The sequence below is a fragment of the Bufo gargarizans genome, chromosome 6, assembly GCF_014858855.1.
Source record: "Bufo gargarizans isolate SCDJY-AF-19 chromosome 6, ASM1485885v1, whole genome shotgun sequence".
Classification (NCBI taxonomy): domain Eukaryota; kingdom Metazoa; phylum Chordata; class Amphibia; order Anura; family Bufonidae; genus Bufo; species Bufo gargarizans.
In genome coordinates this window covers 325,949,936-325,971,264 of record NC_058085.1, presented here as the reverse complement: position 1 = coordinate 325,971,264, position 21,329 = coordinate 325,949,936, and the positions used below count along the sequence as shown (strand labels likewise).

At 46.0% G+C, this 21,329-nt stretch overlaps 1 protein-coding gene across 2 annotated transcripts in view; it reads left to right on the top strand.

Moving 5' to 3' along the window:
* CNNM2 (cyclin and CBS domain divalent metal cation transport mediator 2) overlaps positions 1–18,459 on the top strand; it is a 127,120-nt gene extending 108,661 nt beyond the window's left edge. For both annotated transcript variants that reach the window (XM_044298443.1, XM_044298442.1), the window contains 2 exons: positions 10,564–10,748; positions 12,412–18,459. In XM_044298443.1, the coding sequence (XP_044154378.1) occupies positions 10,564–10,748; positions 12,412–12,618 (392 nt within the window). In that variant the 3' untranslated portion in view covers positions 12,619–18,459. The remainder of the gene's footprint in view (positions 1–10,563; positions 10,749–12,411) is intronic.
* The last annotated feature ends 2,870 nt before the right edge of the window (positions 18,460–21,329 follow it).

The following is a 21,329-nucleotide window of genomic DNA, read 5'->3' as shown; positions in this document are numbered from 1 at the left end:
ATGTGCACAGCCCCATAGAAATGAATGGGTCTGGATTCAGTGCGGGTGCAATGCGTTCAACTCGCGCATTGCACCCGCGCGGAAAACTCGCCCGTGTAAAAGAGGCCTTACAGTGCTGTTTTGGATCAGTTAGTGCAGGGATGCCCAACTTGCGGCCCTCCAGCTGTTGCAAAACTACAATTCCCAGCATGCCTGCACAGCTTACAGCTATTAGAGCATGCTGGAAATTGTAGTTTTGCAACAGCTGGAGGGCCGCAGGTTGAGCATCCCTGTGGATTTAGGGCTTAGAGACGGTGATTAATAGTATTGGAGCATTGTGCTTGGCTTACATATTGTTATTTGGATTGGGTGTCCTGTAATTGCCATATTAGGATCCCTGTTGTACTATTATTGAGCATGCAGCAGATCAAGGCCAATATATCATTGGATGGTTGATAATTATTAGGTGATTTTACTGCATATCTTGTGGGACATCCGACTATAGGAATTTTTGGTTGACCCCCATATCATATTTATTTTGGGTGTTTTAATATTAATCAATAAAAAGTTATTTCTCGCCCAGTTTCCTTGGGGGACACAGAAGACCTTGGGTATAGCTCATCTCCATAGGAGGCGTGACACTAAGTGAAGACTGTTAAGCCCCTCCTCCACAGCTATACCCTCAGCCTGGAGAGAGAGGCTGCCAGTTTTTGCTTAGTGTCCAAGGAGGCAAGACACTCCCTGCTCTGCAGGGCTCTTTTCTCCTTGTTTAAATTTTTGATTTTTACTTTTTTCTTTTCTTTTTGTTCCAGAACATCAGGGACAACAGAGACGCACTAGACCTCTCTGTTTCTCCCGGGGTTGAGCTGCGCCAGTGCCGGTCATCCGCACTGCTGCCTCCCCCACAGAAGGCAAGGTGGACCAGGGCAGCCCAGCTCCCCTGCATCCCGCCAGCGCAAGGGTCGCCCGCACGCCAAGTCCCTCTTCCAGCGTCCTGCCACTACGGTGCCAGTAGCTGAAGGGGCGACCCTGCTGGAGTGGACCGAGGGTGAAGACGGCTGTGGTAAGAGAGTGGCTTCTCCAGCCCTACGTCCCCCACCCCCCACCCAATGGTCTCCTGCGTGCCTGAGGGGTGGCCCCCCCCCCCCCCCATACTGGGCCTCTGGACCCCCCCCCATACTGGGCCTCTGGACCCCCCCCCCCCCCATACTGGGCCTCTGGACCCCCCCCCCCATACTGGGCCTCTGGACCCCCCCCCCATACTGGGCCTCTGGACCCTTCCCCTGCTGGACCTAAGCTGGTCCCTGGGGTGCCGCAGTGCGGCAATCTGCTCCCTGCCTTTTTTTCCTGGCCTTCATAGGACCAGGATACGGCGATGCAGCTAGTGGCTGTCGGCCGTCGCCTGCTATTGGGCCTTACCGGAGTGTGCAGGACGCTGCAGTGGAGTAAGGCCTCGCCTCCGGCCAGCACTGATATTCCGGTGCGGCCGGGCGCCGCGAAAATTAGGCTCCGCGGCCAGCAAGCCGCCATACCGGCCCCTGTCTCGTCCGGCGGCGGGGTGGGCTCCCGCGGCCGGCAAACGTCATTCCGGCCCCTGTCTCGTCCGGCGGCGGGGTGGGCTCCCGCGGCCGGAAAACGCCATTCCGGGTCTCGTCCGTCGGCGGGGTGGGCTCCCGCGGCCGGAAAACGCCATTCCAGGTCCCTGTCTCGTCCGGCGGCGGGGTGGGCTCCCGCGGCCGGCAAACCGCCAGCGGGGCTCCGCAAATTTGGTCCCATGCTTCGCGGCCTGCTGGGCCGCATTTCCGACCGGCCCGCGGGGTGGGCTCCCGCGGCCGGTTTGAAGCGGCAGGTCGCTACAGCATTCCGCCTCAGGTCCCGGCGGTATAACGGGCCGGGCGCCGCAATTTAGCCCCCGGCTTCGCGGCCTACTAGGCCGCAATATTCCGGTCTCTGGTGGAGGGGGCGGGAACTTCTCCGGGCGCGAATTTTTCCCGCCTGGAGGTTCCTCCGCCCCCAGGGGATCGCACGCCGCCCTCCAGGCCGGATTCCTGTTAACCCTTTGGGTACAGGCCGGCCCCCAAAAAATGGGTCTGTTTAGTTGGCCCCCTTTTTTCTCCTGCCTCTCAGGTGCCCCTATATGGTGGCTCCCCTTTAGCCTCAGAGGCTGTGTTTCAATAAATAAATAAAAAAAAAAAAAAAAAAAGGAGAGAAGAATATATGTGAATTAAATAATAATAGATCATGGTTTCTATTAGACTGCGCAGGACGCTGCAGCCTCATCAGTAATGCTGCATGTCGGCATGACCTCTTTCCACGGGCGGCATGGTGTTGCGCTCCCAGCCTGCGTCGCTGCTAGGGCATTTTCCCCTTTTAGGCGGTTTTCTTGCCTCTTCCAGGTACGGCACTGGCCAAGTGCGTTCGGCCCTTCTGTAGGCAGCATTCATCGTCTCTCCAGTTATGGTGCCTGCCATGTGCATCCCCCCCCCCCCTCCTAGGCGGGCTACTGCACTCTCCCTGGCTGGCCATGTGCATGACCCCCTTCTTAGGCGGAATACTGCATCTTCACCGGATACGGTGCTGGCCATGTGCACGACCCCCTTCCATAAGCGGAACGCTGCACTCTCTGGTTTTGCTGCCGACCATGTGCGTGACCCCCTTCCGTGGGCGGAACGCAGCACTCACTGGATTCGCTGCCGGCCGTGTGCGTGAGCCGGCCATGTGCGTGACCCCCCTTCCTGGGCGGAACGCAGCACTCTCACTGGATCTGTTGCCGATCATGTGCATGACCCCCTTTTTTAGGCGGAATACTGCACTCTCACCGGATACGGTACTGGCTATGTGCACGACCCCCTTCTATAGGCGGAAGGCTGCACTCTCACTGATGTGCTATGTTGTACTTAGGTACTATGTTATTATGCTGCACTCTCACTGGTTTCGCTGCCGGCCATTTCTTAGGCGGTATGCTGCACTCTCATTGGATTCCCTGCCGGCCTTGGGTATGCCTCCTTCCCTCAGGCAGCTTACATACATCCCTCTGTCTGTGGTTGTTTCCTCGCAGGTACGTCACTGACCATGTGCGTGTGCCCAATACATGGCGGGGTGCTTTCACTCTCGCTGGATCCGCTGTCGGCCATATGCATGACCCCTCTTCCGTGGCGGTGTACGCACTCTTGCTGGATTCGCTGCCAGCCAGGGGCTTGCCTTCCTTCCTCAGGCGACATGCACGCATTCTTAGTGACTGTGTTTGTATCTCGCCAGTACGTTGCTGGCCATGTGTATGACTCCCATACATGGCGGTGTGCTCGCACTCTCCCTGGATGAGATGCTGGCCATGTGCTTTACCCCCCTTTTTTTCTGGGCGGCATGCTACACTCTCACCGGATACATTGCTGGCCATGTGAATGGCCCTCTAACAGGGGTGGAACGCTTGCACTTCCATTGGATACGGTGCTGGCCTTGTGCGTGACCACCTCTCATTTCAAGGGCAGAATTTGGCACGCTCATGAGATTCACGGCTGTCCTTATATGGCTGTGCTGGACTTGTACAGGTCCCCCTTCGTTAGCAGAGTGGTTGCACTCTCGCTGAGTTCAGTGTTGGGTGCATTGTGGCACACTCACTTAATGCTGGGATACCCTGTGCTTGTTCCCCTTTTGCTAGGTGGACCTCCTGCGTTCCTGCTGGTTTATAGGGTATGTCCTGCTTCTCTGAAGTAGGTACGGCCTTAGGCATCTCTTCCTTTTGGGACGGGCCTTTGCACTCTTACCGACTGCTGTTGACCTGGTACATTTCCCCCTTTCGGGGTGGACTGGTTGCGTTCCACCGCATGCTATGCTAGGTTTGTGCATAACTCCCTTTCAGGTTGCACTTGCAATTCCGTACATGCTGTGGCACTCTGGGGCGGGCCCCCCTTTTTCTAGGTGGGTTGGCCTTCCCGCTGCTTACGGGGCTGCTCGTACGTATGCCTCACCTGCTTCCTGCGGCATACCTTTGTTTCTTGGATGCGATGCTTGCCGCAAGCCTTGCACTCGTCCCTAAGGAGTTCATTCTGTCCTCCTGACCGAACAGGTTCTATTGCTCTCTGCTGCACCGAGCTGGGTGGTGCTCATTCATTTCGTTGGCTTTTCATTCCAGGGAGTGTTCGTGGGTCCTACATGCATGCCCATTCGTCCTTCTGCGGCATTGCTTCCCTGCGCTGGTGGTCACATGGTCGAGAGTGCTGTTGTCTGCAGCGCCTCTCGAATTCTTCGTTGGCTCTGGCAGGACTGCGGTTCCCTTGCCTGCTGCAATTTCCTCCTCTTCGGATGCAGTGTGGTATGAGTCCTTCCTCTTGGCGCCTCTACGCTTCTGTCTGATCTGCTACCAGGTTCGGGCTGCTCTTCTCGGGAAGGTCACCCGACTTCTCTTGGGTGCTCGATTACCCGGGTCCGGAGGACCTCCGCCTTGGGTTCTTCACGGTATTCGCCTTCTGCGAGGCGGTGGACCGGGCGTCTCACAGTATAGTGGGTTCTGCTTTGAGCTGTCCTATGGCTTCCCTGTTGCCCACTCCTCCTCCTTTCGGTGGGAGGGTGTTATGCCGGCCTCTGTCTCGACTGCCTTATCTCGCCGGCCTTGTTTGGCTCCCGCTCGGTACAGATCGCTCCAATGTGGCTTCCCGCCTGACTTCAGAGGCTGTTCTTCGTTGTCCTCCCTTCTGGGGAGAGCATGGTTGTTCATGTGGGTGGTTCCGGTGTTCCTTTTGGCCTCGTACTGTCTCCCTTGTTCACACTGGCTGTATTAGCTGTGTGCCTATTTACCGAGTCTACCGCGTTCTGTTCTCCCGCTGAGTGCAGATTGCGTGGCCCATTCTAAGACGATGGTCCTGCTGTAGACTTACCTTCTCGATAACTTGGGGGGACTACCTTTTCATTCCAGATTCTCCTGATCTCCCACACCGGGACGGTCCGACGTGGTTACGTCAGCATGGATTTTAGCCTGTCTTCTCCTGGCATCAGGCGGATCGTTTGGGTTCTTTCCATCTGTCCTTCTGCTTCCCCATTCGGGTGGATACGGGATAACGTTGTTCGAGGGCCGATGGGGCTATTTTTGTCGACCCTTCTGCCTGTGCTGCTGGTCTGCGCCTGATCACATTGGGTTTTCGCCCGCTTGCCAGGCGACTCTAGCGGGTTCGCTACTGTCCACTCCTGGCAGTGTTTCGTCCAGGATCTGTCGTAGGGCTTAGGTTTTTTTGTCTGGGGTTCTGTGGGAAGCTGTGCATTCCCCACTCTGAATTTCTCTCCCCATGGTTTGGTCTTTTACTTGAGGTGTCAAGTGTCGGCGCTGTCTTCCTCTTCCAGCGTTATCGGCCCCCTGGGCCTGCCAAGACCTTCTTCCTCGGAGTGGCTCTTTGGTTCCTCTGTGCTGTCCTTCGGTACCGCCCTGGGGACTTTATACTGAGCTCTCGGTGCTCCAATCTTGTCCTTGGAGCCGTTACAGAAGTTCTCTCTACCCCTTCTGTCCTGTACGGTTGTGTTCCGTATCAGTCGTGTCTCTGACGGGTGCCGGAATGGTCCTTTTTTGTTCCAAGCCTTCTGTCTTTTCCAGGACAGGGCTGTTCTACGTTCGGTTTCTTCCTTCCTTCTGAAGGTGGTGTTTGCCTTTCGCTTCAACACCTCACCTGTTTGGGCCTTGCCGCTTTTATTTGGGGATCTCCGACTCTTGTAGCCGTTCGGCCTCTTGGGTTTCTAGGAGGTCTGTGCATAGGGTTGACTGACTCCAGGGTGGTTTTCCTCCGCTTGATCAGTTTGGCTATTGCTGAGGTTACCGCACCGAGGGCAGGATTCTGTCTTTGGTGTCACCGTTCATTTCGCCAGAGCGGTTGGTGCCTCCTGGGCCGGAGGCATTGGCTTCGGCCATGCATTTGGGCAAGGCGGCCACGGGTCTACCTTGCGCCTTGCCGTGTTCTACAGGGTGCATACTCTGACTTTGGCAGATGCTGCCTTGCCCCGCCTGGGGTTGCGGGCGGCGGTTCATTGATGCCTTTCGGGTGCTTCACCTTGGGCTGTGGTCCCTCCCCCTTTTGGACTGCTTTTGAACGTCCCAAGGTCTTCTGTGTCCCCCAAGGAAACTGGGCGAGAAAACGAGATTTTTGTATTACTTACCAGTAAAATCTCTTTCTCGCTCTTTCCTTGGGGGACACAGCACCCACCCATTCATTGTTTTTTCTCTGTACGGTTTCCGAGTTTTTTGTTGCCCGTCGGGTTGTTGGCTTGTTGGTTCCTTGTTGGACTTTGCCTTTTCTCACTGCTTGGACACGCAACTGGCAGCCTCTCTCTCCAGGCTGAGGGTATAGCTGTGGAGGAGGGGCTTAACAGTCTTCACTTAGTGTCACGCCTCCTATGGAGATGAGCTATACCCAAGGTCTTCTGTGTCCCCCAAGGAAAGAGCGAGAAAGAGATTTTACTGGTAAGTAATACAAAAATCTCGTTTTTCTGGGAATATTATGGCTACAGATTTTCCTTTTTTTATTTTTATTTTATTTTTACATATTTAGGGTAGATGTTCTCAGTGGCAAAAATAATGAATATTGGGAATAATGAGTCGTACTGATCAGTGTAGTAAACCACTCTGAACTTGGTGACCATTATATTCAGCGTTTACCAGCTAATTGGGATGCTGCGGATCTATCACAGCCGTCGCTGTGTAGTATCCTCCACTCTTGTCCTAACCTCCTCAATACTCATTTTATTATCGTTTTACCCTTCTCTCCCTACCGTGGCACTAATGAGGTCTGGGCTGGAATGAGAACTATTTGCACAGCTTGCACGCCTGTGACACACCATGCACTTGTCCCCTTAGGGTCAGTCACTTTTTTTTCTCTATGGACTGCCATTCATTGTCTGTCATCTGGTCACAGTTTAGCGCACTGTGTTCTTCTCATGGCTTCATGTAACATACACTACTCACAAAAAGTTAGGGATATTTGGCTTTCGGGTAAAATTTATGTAAAATGCTAAAAGTTCCCGCTACACTGATATTATATCATGAAAATATGATATTTAAGTAGAAGCAGCAATGGTGATTTCCTCATCTCAATTTATTGAAACAAAAGCCAACACCAGTGGTGGGTATACCCCCACAAAAATGTCAATGTCTCAGTAACTTGTCATGTGGCCATGAGTATCAACTACAGCTTGACAATGACATCTCCTGCTGTTCACAAGTCGACTTATTGTCTCCTGAGGCATGGCATCCCACTCTTCTTGAAGGGCGGCCTTCAGGTCATTGAGGTTCTGGGGTACAGAGTTGCGAGCCTCTACACGGTGACTCAGCTGATCCCATGGGTTTTCAATGGGATTCAGGTCTGGAGAGAGTGCAGGCCAATCAATTTGAGGTCCCCCAGTCTCCAGCAGCCATTCCCTATGATGTGACCTCGATGAGCTGGTGCATTGTCGTCCATGAAGATGAAATTAGGCCTGTGTTGTTCATGCAGAGGCACAATTACTGGATTAATGCTGTTATTAAAGTAGTATGGGCTTGTCACTGTACCATTCACAAAGTGTAGGGCAGTTCTGTACTGACTAGACACACCTGCCGCACACTGTAACACCACCACCACCAAAGTCTCGTCTGGTGACAACAGTGGCTGATGCATAGCGCTCTCCTTGACCTCTCCAACATCGTTGGTGGCCATCATTTCTGCTCACTATTGACTAACTTTCATCAGTGAACATCACTTGGGCCCACTGGTCCCCCTCATTCAGCGTAGATGCTCTCTGGCCCATGCAAGACGATGACACCTGTGGTCAGGTACCCTTGAAGTTCGTCTAGCACGCAGACCACACTGATGTAAACAGTTTTGAATGGTCTGACGTGACACTTGGGTGCCTCTCACCTCCCTTAAATTTGGCCTGGAGTTCTGTGGAATTCATCATCTGGTTCCGTAGGGCATTGTTCACAATAAAGCAGTCATCGGTGTGGGATGTGGCCAAAGGACGTCCACTTCTATGCCTTTCTGTGACTCTTCCAGTCTCTCTGTATCTCTGTTGCAACCTGCTGATGACACTCTGTGACACTCTAAGCTCAGTGGCCACATCCTGCTTGAAGCCTCGCAATGGCGAGGTAATGTTGATCAATTGTTAGGTGACATCATGGTCTCATGAGGTCAAAATCTGAATAGCATGATGAGGAGGACTTTTTAAATACTAATTCTAATTGAACATCAAACATCTGTTGTAAAATTGTGCGTTTTAGGTTCATCCTTAAATTTTACCCACAAACCAAATATCCTTAACTTTTTGAGAGTAGTGTATGAAGCCTTGTAAACATTTGTACATAGGTTGAGAGCGCAACACGTTCTACAGAAGAAAAAAAGCCAATTTTCTGTTGCTCCATGTGAATAGGCGTGGAAAAATCAGATTTATATTTTATTTTTTGCATTGGATGGTGTGCTCTTCTACTTGGTATCTGCATGGTATTGCACATTAAAAGTGTAGACAGATCGAATCGTGAATCAATCTCGGCTCTTTCTGCAACTGCTGCGCCCTCTCCACTTTGATTGACAGGTCCAGGTGTGATGATGTTTTCACTGCTTGGGCATGTCAATAAAAGTGGAGAGGGCGTGGCAGTTGAAGAGAGAGCTGAGCCTCTAGGTGTAATGGGAACGCCCCCGTTGCACTTAGAGTTCCATTTGCATATAATAAAACATAATTTTTCGCAGCAATGCGGGGACATATGAACATGGGACCAACACAGACGCCTTCAGCTGCCAAGTGCACATGTAACAAGTCAGCCAGTTTTATAGGCACAAATTCTGCAGATGCCCTTTAAGACTAGTCTGATAGGTGTGTTTTATGGCATTTAACCGTTCTGAAACAATACCTGTTGCAGATGTTTCCAGTTTTGGCTTTTGTATCTTAATACATTTTTTAGTACATGCTTTCCTCCCTTAAAGGAGTTGCCCAGTTTAGAAAACTAATTTATATACACCTTAGTATAAAATTCTAGCCTATTAGAGGGGGGTATCCTGTGTCTGTTAAAGGGATATCCCCATCTTACACATTGGTGACATATTGCTATGATATACCACCAATGTCAGAATGATGCAGGTCTTAGAGGTGGGATCTTTTATCCTTAAAACAGGGCCCCTAAAGTGTATGATGGCGGACTGCGCAAGCGCAGCCAGCCTTCATTGACTTCCATGGGAGTGACGAAAATAACTGAGCCCCGGCTAGGCTATTTCCAGAACTCCCATAGAGGTGAATAGAGAGTTGGCATAGCTTGCTGCTTGTGCGCCCTCAGTTCACTTCTATGGGAGTTCCAGAAGAAGCTGAGCACGCTCGCTCAGCTCTGCTCTTAACAGAACTCCGATAGAAGTCAATGGAGAGCACACCGCACATGCACAGTCCCGTTCTAGAGGTGGGACCCGCACCTATCTAACATTAGCAGCAATATGTGTGAGATGGTACAACCCCTTTAAGGATCCTCATTCCTTGCCCGGATTGGTGAATTATTTCCCCTGGGGCAGTGATGCAGGGAAATTGAATATGTCAGCTTTCCACACAGATTACAGCTGATCGCTGGGGTACCAGCATGGGAACACCTTGTGATAATCTTACAGTTAAGGGACACCTCTAATAATAAGCAGAGAACTCCTTTAAGAAGCCACCTTTATTTACAGTTAAGGTCAAACCGTATCTATGAAAAATTAAAATACTGTTTAATATAAGTAGACGATAAGTTCTTACTGTTGGAAAAAGAACGTATTAGAGGACCTGTCCCCACTCCTGACATGTCTGTTTTAGTTACTACTTGCATTCCCCATGTAGTATCAATTCTGGGGCATCTATTCTTATGAGTTAAAAATGAATTGCTAGCAATGTGCAATGAAGGTCCTCCTGGGTGTTACCAGTTGGGGGTGTGTCCATGCACACAATCCAATCAGTGCTGCCATTGTCAGACACCCCCCCCCCCCCCCTTCCTAGCTGGTAATGCCCAGATGCCCCTGACTTGCAAACTGCTAGCAATATATTGATAAACTTCTAAAAGGAATGATAGAAGAATGGCACAACATAGCTATTGGAAAAGAATCATAACTACATGAGGATTGCAAGTAGTTACTAAAACCAACATGTCAGGAGAGGGGACAGGTCCTCTTTTAAACAGATTCTTTCATGAAGACATGAAACATGTCCAAATGTCCTATCGTGGTATGCAGACCTCTTAGCAAGGGTCTCGTGTAAGAACCTACGTATGAGCCAGAGAATAGATTTCCTGCTGTGATGGACCGGCCCGGCAAGGTATTGTGTGATGCATCATTAATTTGATGGTCAGCAACAGCTTCTAGAAGCCAGAACCATGATTAACATGATCCCCATGGAGGATGTCCATGCAGATGACTAATTAAGTTGGTTCATCTTCAGAGTTGTCTGCAATTTTTTGCATCAATTTGTGATGTTTTTCCTAATATAAGCCAGAATCTAGTACAGGTGGATGTAAAGGAGTCTACTGAGGGAGTACAGCACCGGCCCAAGAGAATTGTCAAACATTGAGAAACCTCGGTAAAACCGTTCACTATTTATACTATGTTTTTCTTTGCTCTCTGCTAGCGGAGAATAAGTCACCACCTCGCCCTTGTGGACTAAATCATTCGGACTCTCTAAATAGAAGTGATCGAATCGATGCCGTCACACCAACGCTCGGGAGCAGTAACAATCAGCTAAATTCTTCGTTTTTGCAAGTATATATTCCCGATTATTCTGTGAGAGCTGTAACGGACATGCAGTTTGTCAAGGTAAGATCTTTTAATATTTTTTTGCATTTGTGAATAATCAGGATGTTCAGATTTTCTTTTCTAATGTATTGTTGTTTGCTTCAGATGGTTGCACATGAATCAATGGTATCACAGCATGGGTGGAACGATGGTCATGGGAAATTATGGTATAATTATGAAAGGATTGGATGGTGGTACATGAGGGAGACAAGATGGACAAGGAGGAAAATTGTAATAGTGGCAGAATGGATAATGGAGTAGCTAGGCACGCATGTGTACTGCCGCCCCATTCAGCTGTATGGGTGTCACGGCGGATAGGATCTCGGATACACAGATCAACCAACAAACAAGTTTCTAGGCGAGAAGCTGGGGATAAGGTCACCTCCTAGCAAATCCCTAACAGCGCTCCCTATACTGCTAAGCCCACATTCAAACCCTAAAGATGGGAATAATGTGTCCTCTTGCCTGGGCTGAAAATACCCTAGAATCCCTGAGATGGTGAAAGGGGAATAGGGGCAGCCTGCTCCCTCAGAACCTGGAGGGGACAGACGTCACACAAACAGCCTAGACGGCAAACCACAAAAACAGAAACCAAACTTATCTTATCTGAGCCGGAACAGACAACCCTTCCTTGCTTGCTTGCAAGGCCAGACTGATTTCTATAACCCGCACTAGGGGTGAGTGTAATTTAAACCAATGACCCCACCCAGTGCACCTGAAGGGAGGCGGATCTAGCACGACTCCAAAACAAAACACTAAACATGTGCTGCTAATCTGGCTGACCTCCGCACATAGTCAGAGCAGGGCATGATAATGGGGCTGCTGGAGACAGTCAGGCTTGTGTAAGTGACACAATGGGTAGAGGTACTATAGGTTGAGGGATTAGGTGGTAGGGGAATGCGTAGGAGGAACTAATGTGTGGGGGAATGGGTAGAAGGGACTAGTGTGTGGGGGAATGGGTAGAAGGGACTAGTGTGTGGGGGAATGGGTAGAAGGGACTAGTGTGTGGGGGAATGGGTAGAAGGGACTAGTGTGTGGGGGAATGGGTAGAAGGGACTAGTGTGTGGGGGAATGGGTAGAAGGGACTAGTGTGTGGGGGAATGGGTAGAAGGGACTAGTGTGTGGGGGAATGGGTAGAAGGGACTAGTGTGTGGGGGAATGGGTAGAAGGGACTAGTGTGTGGGGGAATGGGTAGAAGGGACTAGTGTGTGGGGGAATGGGTAGAAGGGACTAGTGTGTGGGGAAATGGGTAGAAGGGACTAGTGTGTGGGGGAATGGGCAGAAGGGACTAGTGTGTGGGGGAATGGGTAGAAGGGACTAGTGTGGGGGGGATTTCGGTAGAAGGCCCTAGTGTGTGGGGGAATTCGGTAGAGGAGACTAGTGGGCGGGGGACTGGGTAGAAGAGACTAGTGGGCGGGGGACTGGGTAGAAGAGACTAGTGGGCGGGGGACTGGGTAGAAGAGACTAGTGGGCGGGGGACTGGGTAGAAGAGACTAGTGGGCGGGGGACTGGGTAGAAGAGACTAGTGGGCGGGGGACTGGATTTCAGTATCTAGGAATGTTATTTGTTGTGTTTTATTCTTTAGAAATTTTCTCTGTATGTTTGCAGGGATGTTATTTTAGCAATCCATTTTATTGATCTTTTTTCTTTCTTTTTTTTTTTTTTTTTTTTACCTTCTCAATAGATTACAAGACAGCAGTACCAAAATGCCCTGATGGCTTCACGAATGGACAAAACCCCACAATCCTCAGACAGTGAAAATACAAAAATTGAAATGACTCTAACAGAGCTACATGACGGGTTAGCTGACGAAACGGCAAATCTGATAAACGAACAGAACTGTGTTTCACACAAGTCCAATCACAGTATGCACAACGAAGGGCCCATCTGAGCCTGTGACATGCAGCTTGCTAAAATTCAGGACTATCTCCACTCCATACTTCAGCTTCATTCCTGGATTCCTGTCTCTGCGACTGAAAAAAACCACGCTGAGTACGTGCACCTGTCACGTATCATCCAGCATCCTGAGACCAAAGATTCTGAGCCCAGCTGTGGCAGGACCTGATGAGCTTAAAGTGAAAGCATTGGAGACACGCTTCTTAACAGAGAACACGTAATAAGATAGGGATTGGTGTATGAGACCAAATATGGTAGTCCAAAAAGGAAGAAATATAGATTTCTTTTCCCCCATTTCTCCAAATTCACTCCAGTTTTATTGCGTTTTTTTTTTCCGTAAATGTATTACTGAACTCCCTGCTTATGTCTGTCTACATTGACAATTCGGTGTATGCTAACTGTCTTGGAAGCAGTTGCGAAGTCAAAAGCTATTACCATTGTAATGGGATGATTCTCAAGGTGATATTAGAACTAAACGTTTTTTGCAACATGAGCAGACTGAACAATGCATTCATTAAAAGTGCTCAAAAGTAATATATAAAATATATTTTAGATAATATAGAATTATTTTTTTCTATTTAATGCAACATTTGCCACTTCTGAGAGACCCAATGGAGTTCCAGACATAGAATAGGTTACCTAATATAGTCTACCCTGAGAATGGTGCTGATATAAAAGAATATCCTTTTAATATGTGTGGATTATCCATTGAAAAATAAACGGTAAACTTCCTTCAACTGAGCCATCTTGTCCTATATGCCACAATGTGGCCAGATTTACAGCCCATAAATTGTCACGCTAAATTTGCCAAACTCTCCTCCAAATTAAAATTTTCGCTGTCCAATAATTCTGCTGTCTAAAATTTCTGCTACATGTCCAGTATGAGTTAAAGGCAATTTTCAAGTTTGTTAAAGAGGGTACATTTTTGGGCAATATCTGCACCACTCTTGCCCCTTTGGCTGTTTCTAGTTTTGTTGCTAAGGTCGAATGATGCTTAGATGTAATACCACGTGTGCCGTTGGACAAGAGTGGTGGTATTTCTGGAGACAAAAGAAATTGACTTTTCTAAGGAGCTTTTTTACACGGGCAGTGATTGGGAACGAACGTTTTGTTCACTCGACCATGCCCTGTGTACACATGCCACAGATTACTTCATAGATTGCATCTTTTATGCAGTATTAAAAATCATTGTTTCTCAGCAGCACATCACCTTATGTAAACTGGGATATGCTGGTAACAGTAATGGAACTGCATGTGCCCGAACAGTCGCTTTACCGATGGTCCAGGCACATGCAGTGTCTTTGGTCTATGTAAGTGTTGCTCATCAAAACATCTGCCAGTGTAAAAGGACCCTTAGGGAAGTAATTGGCGGTTTCAGTGGTCTGTGCCACCCCTCGAGTATCTTACTATAGATTGGCATCTGTTGATAATTGATTGGGTTTGCAGAGTCACTCATTCAGTGTTCCTTACGTTTGATTAGTTTTGAGTCAGCTATTTCAGTAGATGTGTCTAAATAGGCATAAGGTGGTCTAAACTAATGTTTATGAGAATGAAGCCCGTCCTCTAGGATCAAGTATTTCTTATCAGTTTATCACAGACCCTGCTGTGGTTTCTAGAAAAGAAAGAAAAAAACTCTGAATATAGACCTGCTATCAAAACGGGTCTCTCCAGCGTTTGCCGACAGCTGGTCCATTGGCATGAAATTGTTGACTTCTGTAGGACCTAGCAACAACATTGTGGTATTATCGATGATCTGTTTTCTCCTAAATATTGGTTTAGTCCATTAAAAGATCCACAGAGTTTAAAAGATCCATTGAGTTTGAATGCTATAGACCTCATCAGGGCAATTCTTTTATGATTGTGTTGTACTCATTTTGGCCTCAACATACATTTTTCAATTGGTCGTACCTAAAAAGTTTCAGCCGTTTTTTAAGATACAGGGGTTAAAATCTGTAAGTCTGTTAGTAGAGTGTCACTTCTCAGTCCCTGCAGATAGCTCAGCAGAAGCCTTCTCTGATTTGACTTAATCAACAGTCATTTAAGCCATATTCTTATTAGTTTGATAAGAGTTTGGCTATAGTGAGTGTTTATGAGGTAAGGAGATCAGAGAGAAGGCTTTACATGAGCCTTCAGCTGTTGGAACTGAAAATGGATACGCTGCAAACAGACTGATTTTTAACCCCTGTAACTCCAAAACTACTGAAAATTTTTAAGAAACAACTGAAAAAATTATTTTCAGCCCAAAATTGGTAAAGCGCAATCGTAAAATAATTGTCCTGAGGGTGTCCATAGCCGTTAAAGGGTATCCCAAAGATGTTCTCTTCCTTCACTTCAATCAATGCCCATGCCACTTATGCTTTTTCTTTTCACTCTTAAGGGCCATAAACATCAGCTGACCAAACCCATCAATGATTTTACATGTATGGGACCCTCTCAAGTGTCATCCATTTGTTGAATACCACTGATTTTATTAAAGAGGTGAACCCTCAGGCATGGTCATTTCCCAGATTAAAAGGTGCATTAGGACACTTTGGTTGAGAAGATCTTAAGTGGTCCCAGATCTCAGCTGATGTCATTGAAGTGTGCAGCTCCTATCATTGTAAAATCTATTTAAAGTGGTGGATACAATTAAATGGTCTCAGTAAGTAGCTAACCCTGTTATGCGCTGCCTTTGTCATCCGAGACTATAGAATACAAATTGCTAATACTGTTCTCAAATCATTGTCCAAATAATTGTTAAAATGTAAAGGTACCAAGAAATGACATTGTATTGCACTATTCCGTGAGTAATGGGTTATCTTCAATTTTCCTTGTACGTGAATGTTGACGCAACTACTGTACTTAAGTACGTGACCTTTCTCCCTGACTGCATAACATAGGGCAAATGCAGTGTTGCCCCTAGCACCCAGTGATTTTCAAATCTACTAGCTGATGGGTTTAACGAGTCCTAAGATGCCTTTGCACTGGTCGGTATCAATGTCTCCTATGTTTCTACAGTCAAGCAGAACACAGTCATTTAGGCAGCCATTGTATAATTTTTCAAGTCTTAAAATTTTGGAAATGTCAAAATATCAGCATTCTGTGCCTCCAGACTTTAAAGTTTATCTGTTTTCATTGTGGTCACAAGCAAAGTCAAAAAACATACCTGAGTGCAGTTACTTTAGTCCAAGCATTGTTGTATATTTTTGCAAATTTTACCTGATCAACAACAGTTTCCGTTGTACACCTCTCCTGCATGCACTGGGGCAGCCATTGGCGGGCAGAATGACTAGAATAAAACTTTCCATACATGGTCACAAGCAATTTCAAAAAGCCTACCTGAGTACAGTTACATTAGTCCAAGCGTTGTCTATTTTTGAAAATTTTACCCGATCAACAACAGTTTCCATCATACACCTCTCCTGCATGCACTGGGGGAAGCCTTTCCTGCATGCACTGGGGGAAGCCTTTGGTGGACAAAATGACTAGAATAAAACTTTCCATGCACGTGGACCTCTTTTTTTTTCTTTTTTTGGCCAGCTGTCAAAACTCATAACCCCACCCATGAAATTGCCCAAGCGGCTTTCATTTCGCGAGGGACCGGTGCCCCACTGATACATTTGGTTGCTGGTAAACTGACGGACTCGTGATGGCTGCTTCCAGCCTGAGTAGCACTTGCTGCACCTTAACATTATGGTATTGGCTGTTAATACAAGGGGGGGGGGGTATGCAACTCCTTGCGCTTGTACTTTGCATGAATCCACCTTTTTGGGGAAAAAACAAAAAAAGAAACTTAGAATTATATTTTGTAGAATTTACCAAATTGAAAAGCAAAACCAATGCAAGATTTTTAGATAATTATTATAATAGCAAGTCCAATGGATTTTTATGACTGTGATATATTTGCCTCTTTAAAACAATACTAAACTGCTAATCGTTGTAGATCTGCTATTTTTCTGCTGATTTAGCTCCTAGATGCCAATGAATTGTATTATACCAGAGAAGCAATGCTGCTATGTAAAAGGTAAAGCGTGTGCCTAGATAGCTATTTTTCTATACCTTCTTGTGCTTGTAATTGAATGGACCACCCTTCTTTCTTAGTTAAGTTTCCATTAGGGTGTGCCTGATGAGATCATTCAGTATTTCCACCAGTGTGTGTTCAATTTTTCTTGATTTACTTCTAGTATAAACCTCTACAAATCCATAAATCTACATAAAAGTAACAGTATACAGTGTCATACATTGCACTACTTATCTTGTACTGATCCTGAGTTAAGGGGGTTCTCCAGGAATGCCACTTAGGTCAAAATTTTGTCACAGTGGCATTTAAAAAATGGCTATTTTTATGTAAGAAAAGTGACGTAACAGGAATGATAAATTTCCCCCAAATAGTTTTGGGGGTTTTCACGTATTTCAAGTTAAGCTATAAATGTAAAAAAAAAAAAAAAAAAAGCCACCAAAAAATGCCTAAAATTCATTAACCAAGGCTAAGAAATGTGTGTGTGTGTGTGTGTGTGTGTGTGAAGGAGATCTTTACAGTCTTTATTAGACTCTAGAGCTGATTCACCATGTTGATGATTGGTGTTGGAATCATGGTCAGACCTAAAACGAACTACCGTATATACATGCAATTTAAAAGTTGAACACATCCAAATGTGTATGGGGGGTCTCCCGATTCTCCCGAGGGGTTTAGGCATGTTAGAGTTCAGGATTGCTGACCTTTTTCAGTGCTAGCAGTGGCTTATCCTCCTCTCCCCATTAAAACGAACATGCACACTTGGCGAATGAGCATGGGTATGGCCAGCTTTATTGCATAGTCGGGCATCTGTATTGTAGTGCTTTTTGCTAAGTGAACATTTATTTAACCCAATTTCTCTAGGAAGTGTGATGAAACGACACCTCCTAAAATACAGATCAGACACTGAACCTGCAGGGTTTGTTGTGAAATGTTAGCTCAGAGGCCTGTAGTAGTCTAAATGCAGAATGGTCCATCATATGTGTTGTAACTTGGATTCAGTACAAGATAAGTAATATGATGTATAGCCAAGGTTCAACACCAGTATCTAGTTGTATCTATCCATCATAAGACAGTCTAAGCATTTTATGCCCAGCTGTGTTTCTGCTGACCTGAACTCACAGCAGCATAGGAATTAAATTGGGCTGAGGCATAAATATGTCAGTAATTTGCATATATTGCCAGTAAACTGCACATATTGTCGAGAAGTAATTTGTTTCCTTGACTTTATTTATGAATTTGATGGTGCCAGCATAAATATCTTTTGTATCTTAGTTGGCTGCTGTAGAATGATTGAAGTTGATGGTTTGTTGTAGCTATGATGCTAATTTTGGTGCATTTTTATGTAATATAGAGGTGTTCTCTGTGAAGTAGACAAACTATTATTCCCATAATAAAATGTTATGGCATAAATATCATGATTGGCGGGGGTCAGACCTCTGGGTCCCCGCTGAACGAAGGGTCTGAGTGGCAGGTGGCAAAGAGTGTCATCATTGTGCAGGAGCTGCAGTGCGCTGTAACCTCTATTCTCTGAGGAATGGTGAGGGTCCTGGGAGTCAGACCCCCTCATGTCAAAAAGTGATGGCATATCATAGCCTTATGTCATAATTTCTTGTTTTGGAGAAACCCTTTATAAGGGTTGTCCGACCATTAAAATTTTTAGGCAACCTCAGATGAGTGCGTCCATTGTGGGACTGCGATTTCCTGTTATGGACACTGCTCTTTTCACAGGACCGCACGATATTCTAATGCTGTGTGTCTCTGGCCGACCTTGCATCCACTGAATTAGGCTACTTTCACACTGGCGTTTTGGCTTTCCGTTTGTGAGATCCGTTCAGGGCTCTTAGAAGCCGTCCAAAACGGATCAGTTTTGCCCTAATGAATTCTGAATGGAAAAGGATCCGCTCAGAATGCATCAGTTTGCCTCCGATCAGTCTCCATTCCGCTCTAGAGGCGGCTTGCAGCGTTTTGGTGTCCATCTGACGAAATGGAGCCAAACTGATCCGTTCTGACACACAATGTAAGTCAATGGGGACGGATCCATTTTCTATAACACGATCTGGCACAATAGAAAACGTATCCGTCCTCCATTGACTTTCAATGGTGTTCAAGACGGATTTGTCTTGGCTATGTTAAAGATAATACAAACGGATCCGTTCTGAACGGATGCAGGCGGTTGTATTATCTGAACGGATCCGTCTGTGCAGATCCATGACCGATCCGCACCAAACGCGAGTGTGAAAGTAGCCTTATACTGACAGCATTATGTCAGTACAGGTCAGTAGATGTAGGCTCAGGCAGAGACGCACAGCATTATAAACAATTGTAATGCCAAACGGTCCCTTGAAAGAATCGGTATCCATAATGGGAAATCACGCTACCACATGGAGCGTGTTTTCCACAGTGGACACACAGAATTTATTCTCGCAATTCAATTTATTTTTATTTTATTTAAATGGGGATTTTTTTTTACGCACATAGATGGGGTAGGAGGATAGTCTCAAAGACGATTTACCTCACTTCTTGTATCAGTTGCTGTTTTTTGTTTAAAACAAAAAGGCGATCGGACCCCTGTGAAGCTTGAGTTAATTTGACATGATTTACTAATAATTACTTTCCTGTGGCTGAACAGTGAAATAAAACATTGTTATTATTATTGTCCTCTCTGGGGGACCTGTACCCTATTTGCCATGTATTCTGACTCTATACCAGGCCAAAAATGCATTCCTAGAGAGAGAATGCTATATCTCCTGTGCAGACATTCTCCGGTAAAGTTTTATAGAAAGACATATATTCACATGCACATGATTTGTTGCAGACGTTTCTGCACCTTGCCCATTCATGAGTGCACTACTAAATCAACCCCTATTCATGTGAATGAAACAGATTTTCATGCCACCACTCTGGTCCATTGGTTGCCGCTCTCGTAATAGGTGCCCAGCTGCAATGCAGAGCGTAGCCGCTACTATAATTGTAGGGTTTAGCATTCCGGATCATTATAAACGAGGACAAGGCCGCTGCACTCGCCATGTGCCATCCGCCCCTTTTAAACCGCTGATTGGTGTGGGTGCAGAGAGTCAGGAGTCAGACGCCATGATTTTATAAACCTGGTCAGCAATTATCTGTTTTACCCAAACACCGGAGTGAACCCAAATATTGGAAAAAGTTTTCCTTCTTTCCCCATTTGGGGTTCATTGGTCTTTTTGATTGGTAAGTTTTATTCCTGTTTTTTTTTTATATATATATATAATTTTTATTAGATCATCAAAAAATACATACTTTGTATACAATCGATCAGAAGGTAATAGTTTTAGTCCTGTTAATGGAATTGAACATGCGACTCATGTGCCAGTCAGTTTAGTTCCTGCTAGACATTAAAATCAGCAGTTCGCTAAAATGACAAGTTTATTTCATCTTGGGACACACAACAAAATTAAAATATAATAACCTACGCGTTTTGCGTTCACAAAGCATATGCTATGGCTGTGCGAGCAGGGTCCATGTGAAATGCGTAGGAAATTGTATTTTAGTTTGTTGTATGTTGCCTACGATAAAATAAACTTGGAATTTTTTGTTTGTTCTGCTTTTTATATTGTTAGTTTCTGCCATACTCTGTCGCGAAGCAAGTTATATGCTGTGTGCTTTATAAATTCCGTAGGTGTTTCTTCTGATCTTTTCCAAATTTGTCAGTTTTCAACTATAATTTACAGAATTTCCATTCTCCATGTGGTTTCTGGCATTTTGGTCTATTCTGCTTTTGGCAATCGTTGGCAGTGTAGTTGGCAACTCTAAAATATTTTATCTTTGTAACCGGTTACCGTGATCTTTTTGTTGTTCTCAAGTATCAGTATAAGTTCATTTTTATTCTTTGTAGCCTTAAAAAGCCAAACTGTTGCCCTGGAAACCATTAACAAACAGCTTGATTACTGCTGACAGATCTTATTATGTCTGTAGTTTTATTGCAATTATTTTTGTTTGTTTTTCCATTGGATTTTCATCTGTTATAGGGCACCGAGATATCATTGTGGACAGGAATTAAATGCAGGCCACTTGTTTGTACAGATCAGGCAATAGCCACTTGTTGACTGTTCCCAGTTGGAAATATATGTTTTTCTACAGGTGAAACTCAAAAAATTATCGTGCAAAGTTCATTTATTTCAGTAATGCAACTTAAAAGGTGAAACTAATATATGAGACTCATTACATGCAAAGTGAGATATTTCAAGCCTTTATTTGTTATAATTTGGATGATTATGGCTTACAGCTTATGAAAACCCCAAAGTCACAATCTCAGGTCCCCTTTGCTCAGGGGGTATGGATTAATTAGCTGACTAGAGCAGCGTTTCCCAACCAGTGTGCCTCCAGCTGTTACAAAACTACAACTCCCAGCATGGCCGCACAGCCAAAGGCTGTCAAAGCATGCTGGGAGTTGTAGTTTTGCAACAGCTGGAGGCACACTGGTTGGGAAACACTGGACTAGAGGGTGACACTTTGAGCCTAGAATATTCAACCTTTTCACAAAATTCTAATTTTAATTTGCATTACTGAAATAAATAAACTTTTGCACGATAATCTAATTTTTGGAGTTTCACCTGTATACTGCATACAGTAAAAGCAGCCAAACAGACAATGAAGACTCTTTTTTTTTTTTAAGATTCTAGCGTTTATATGAGCCAGTGTTAATCAACTATATAAGGGCAGCTAAATTCCAG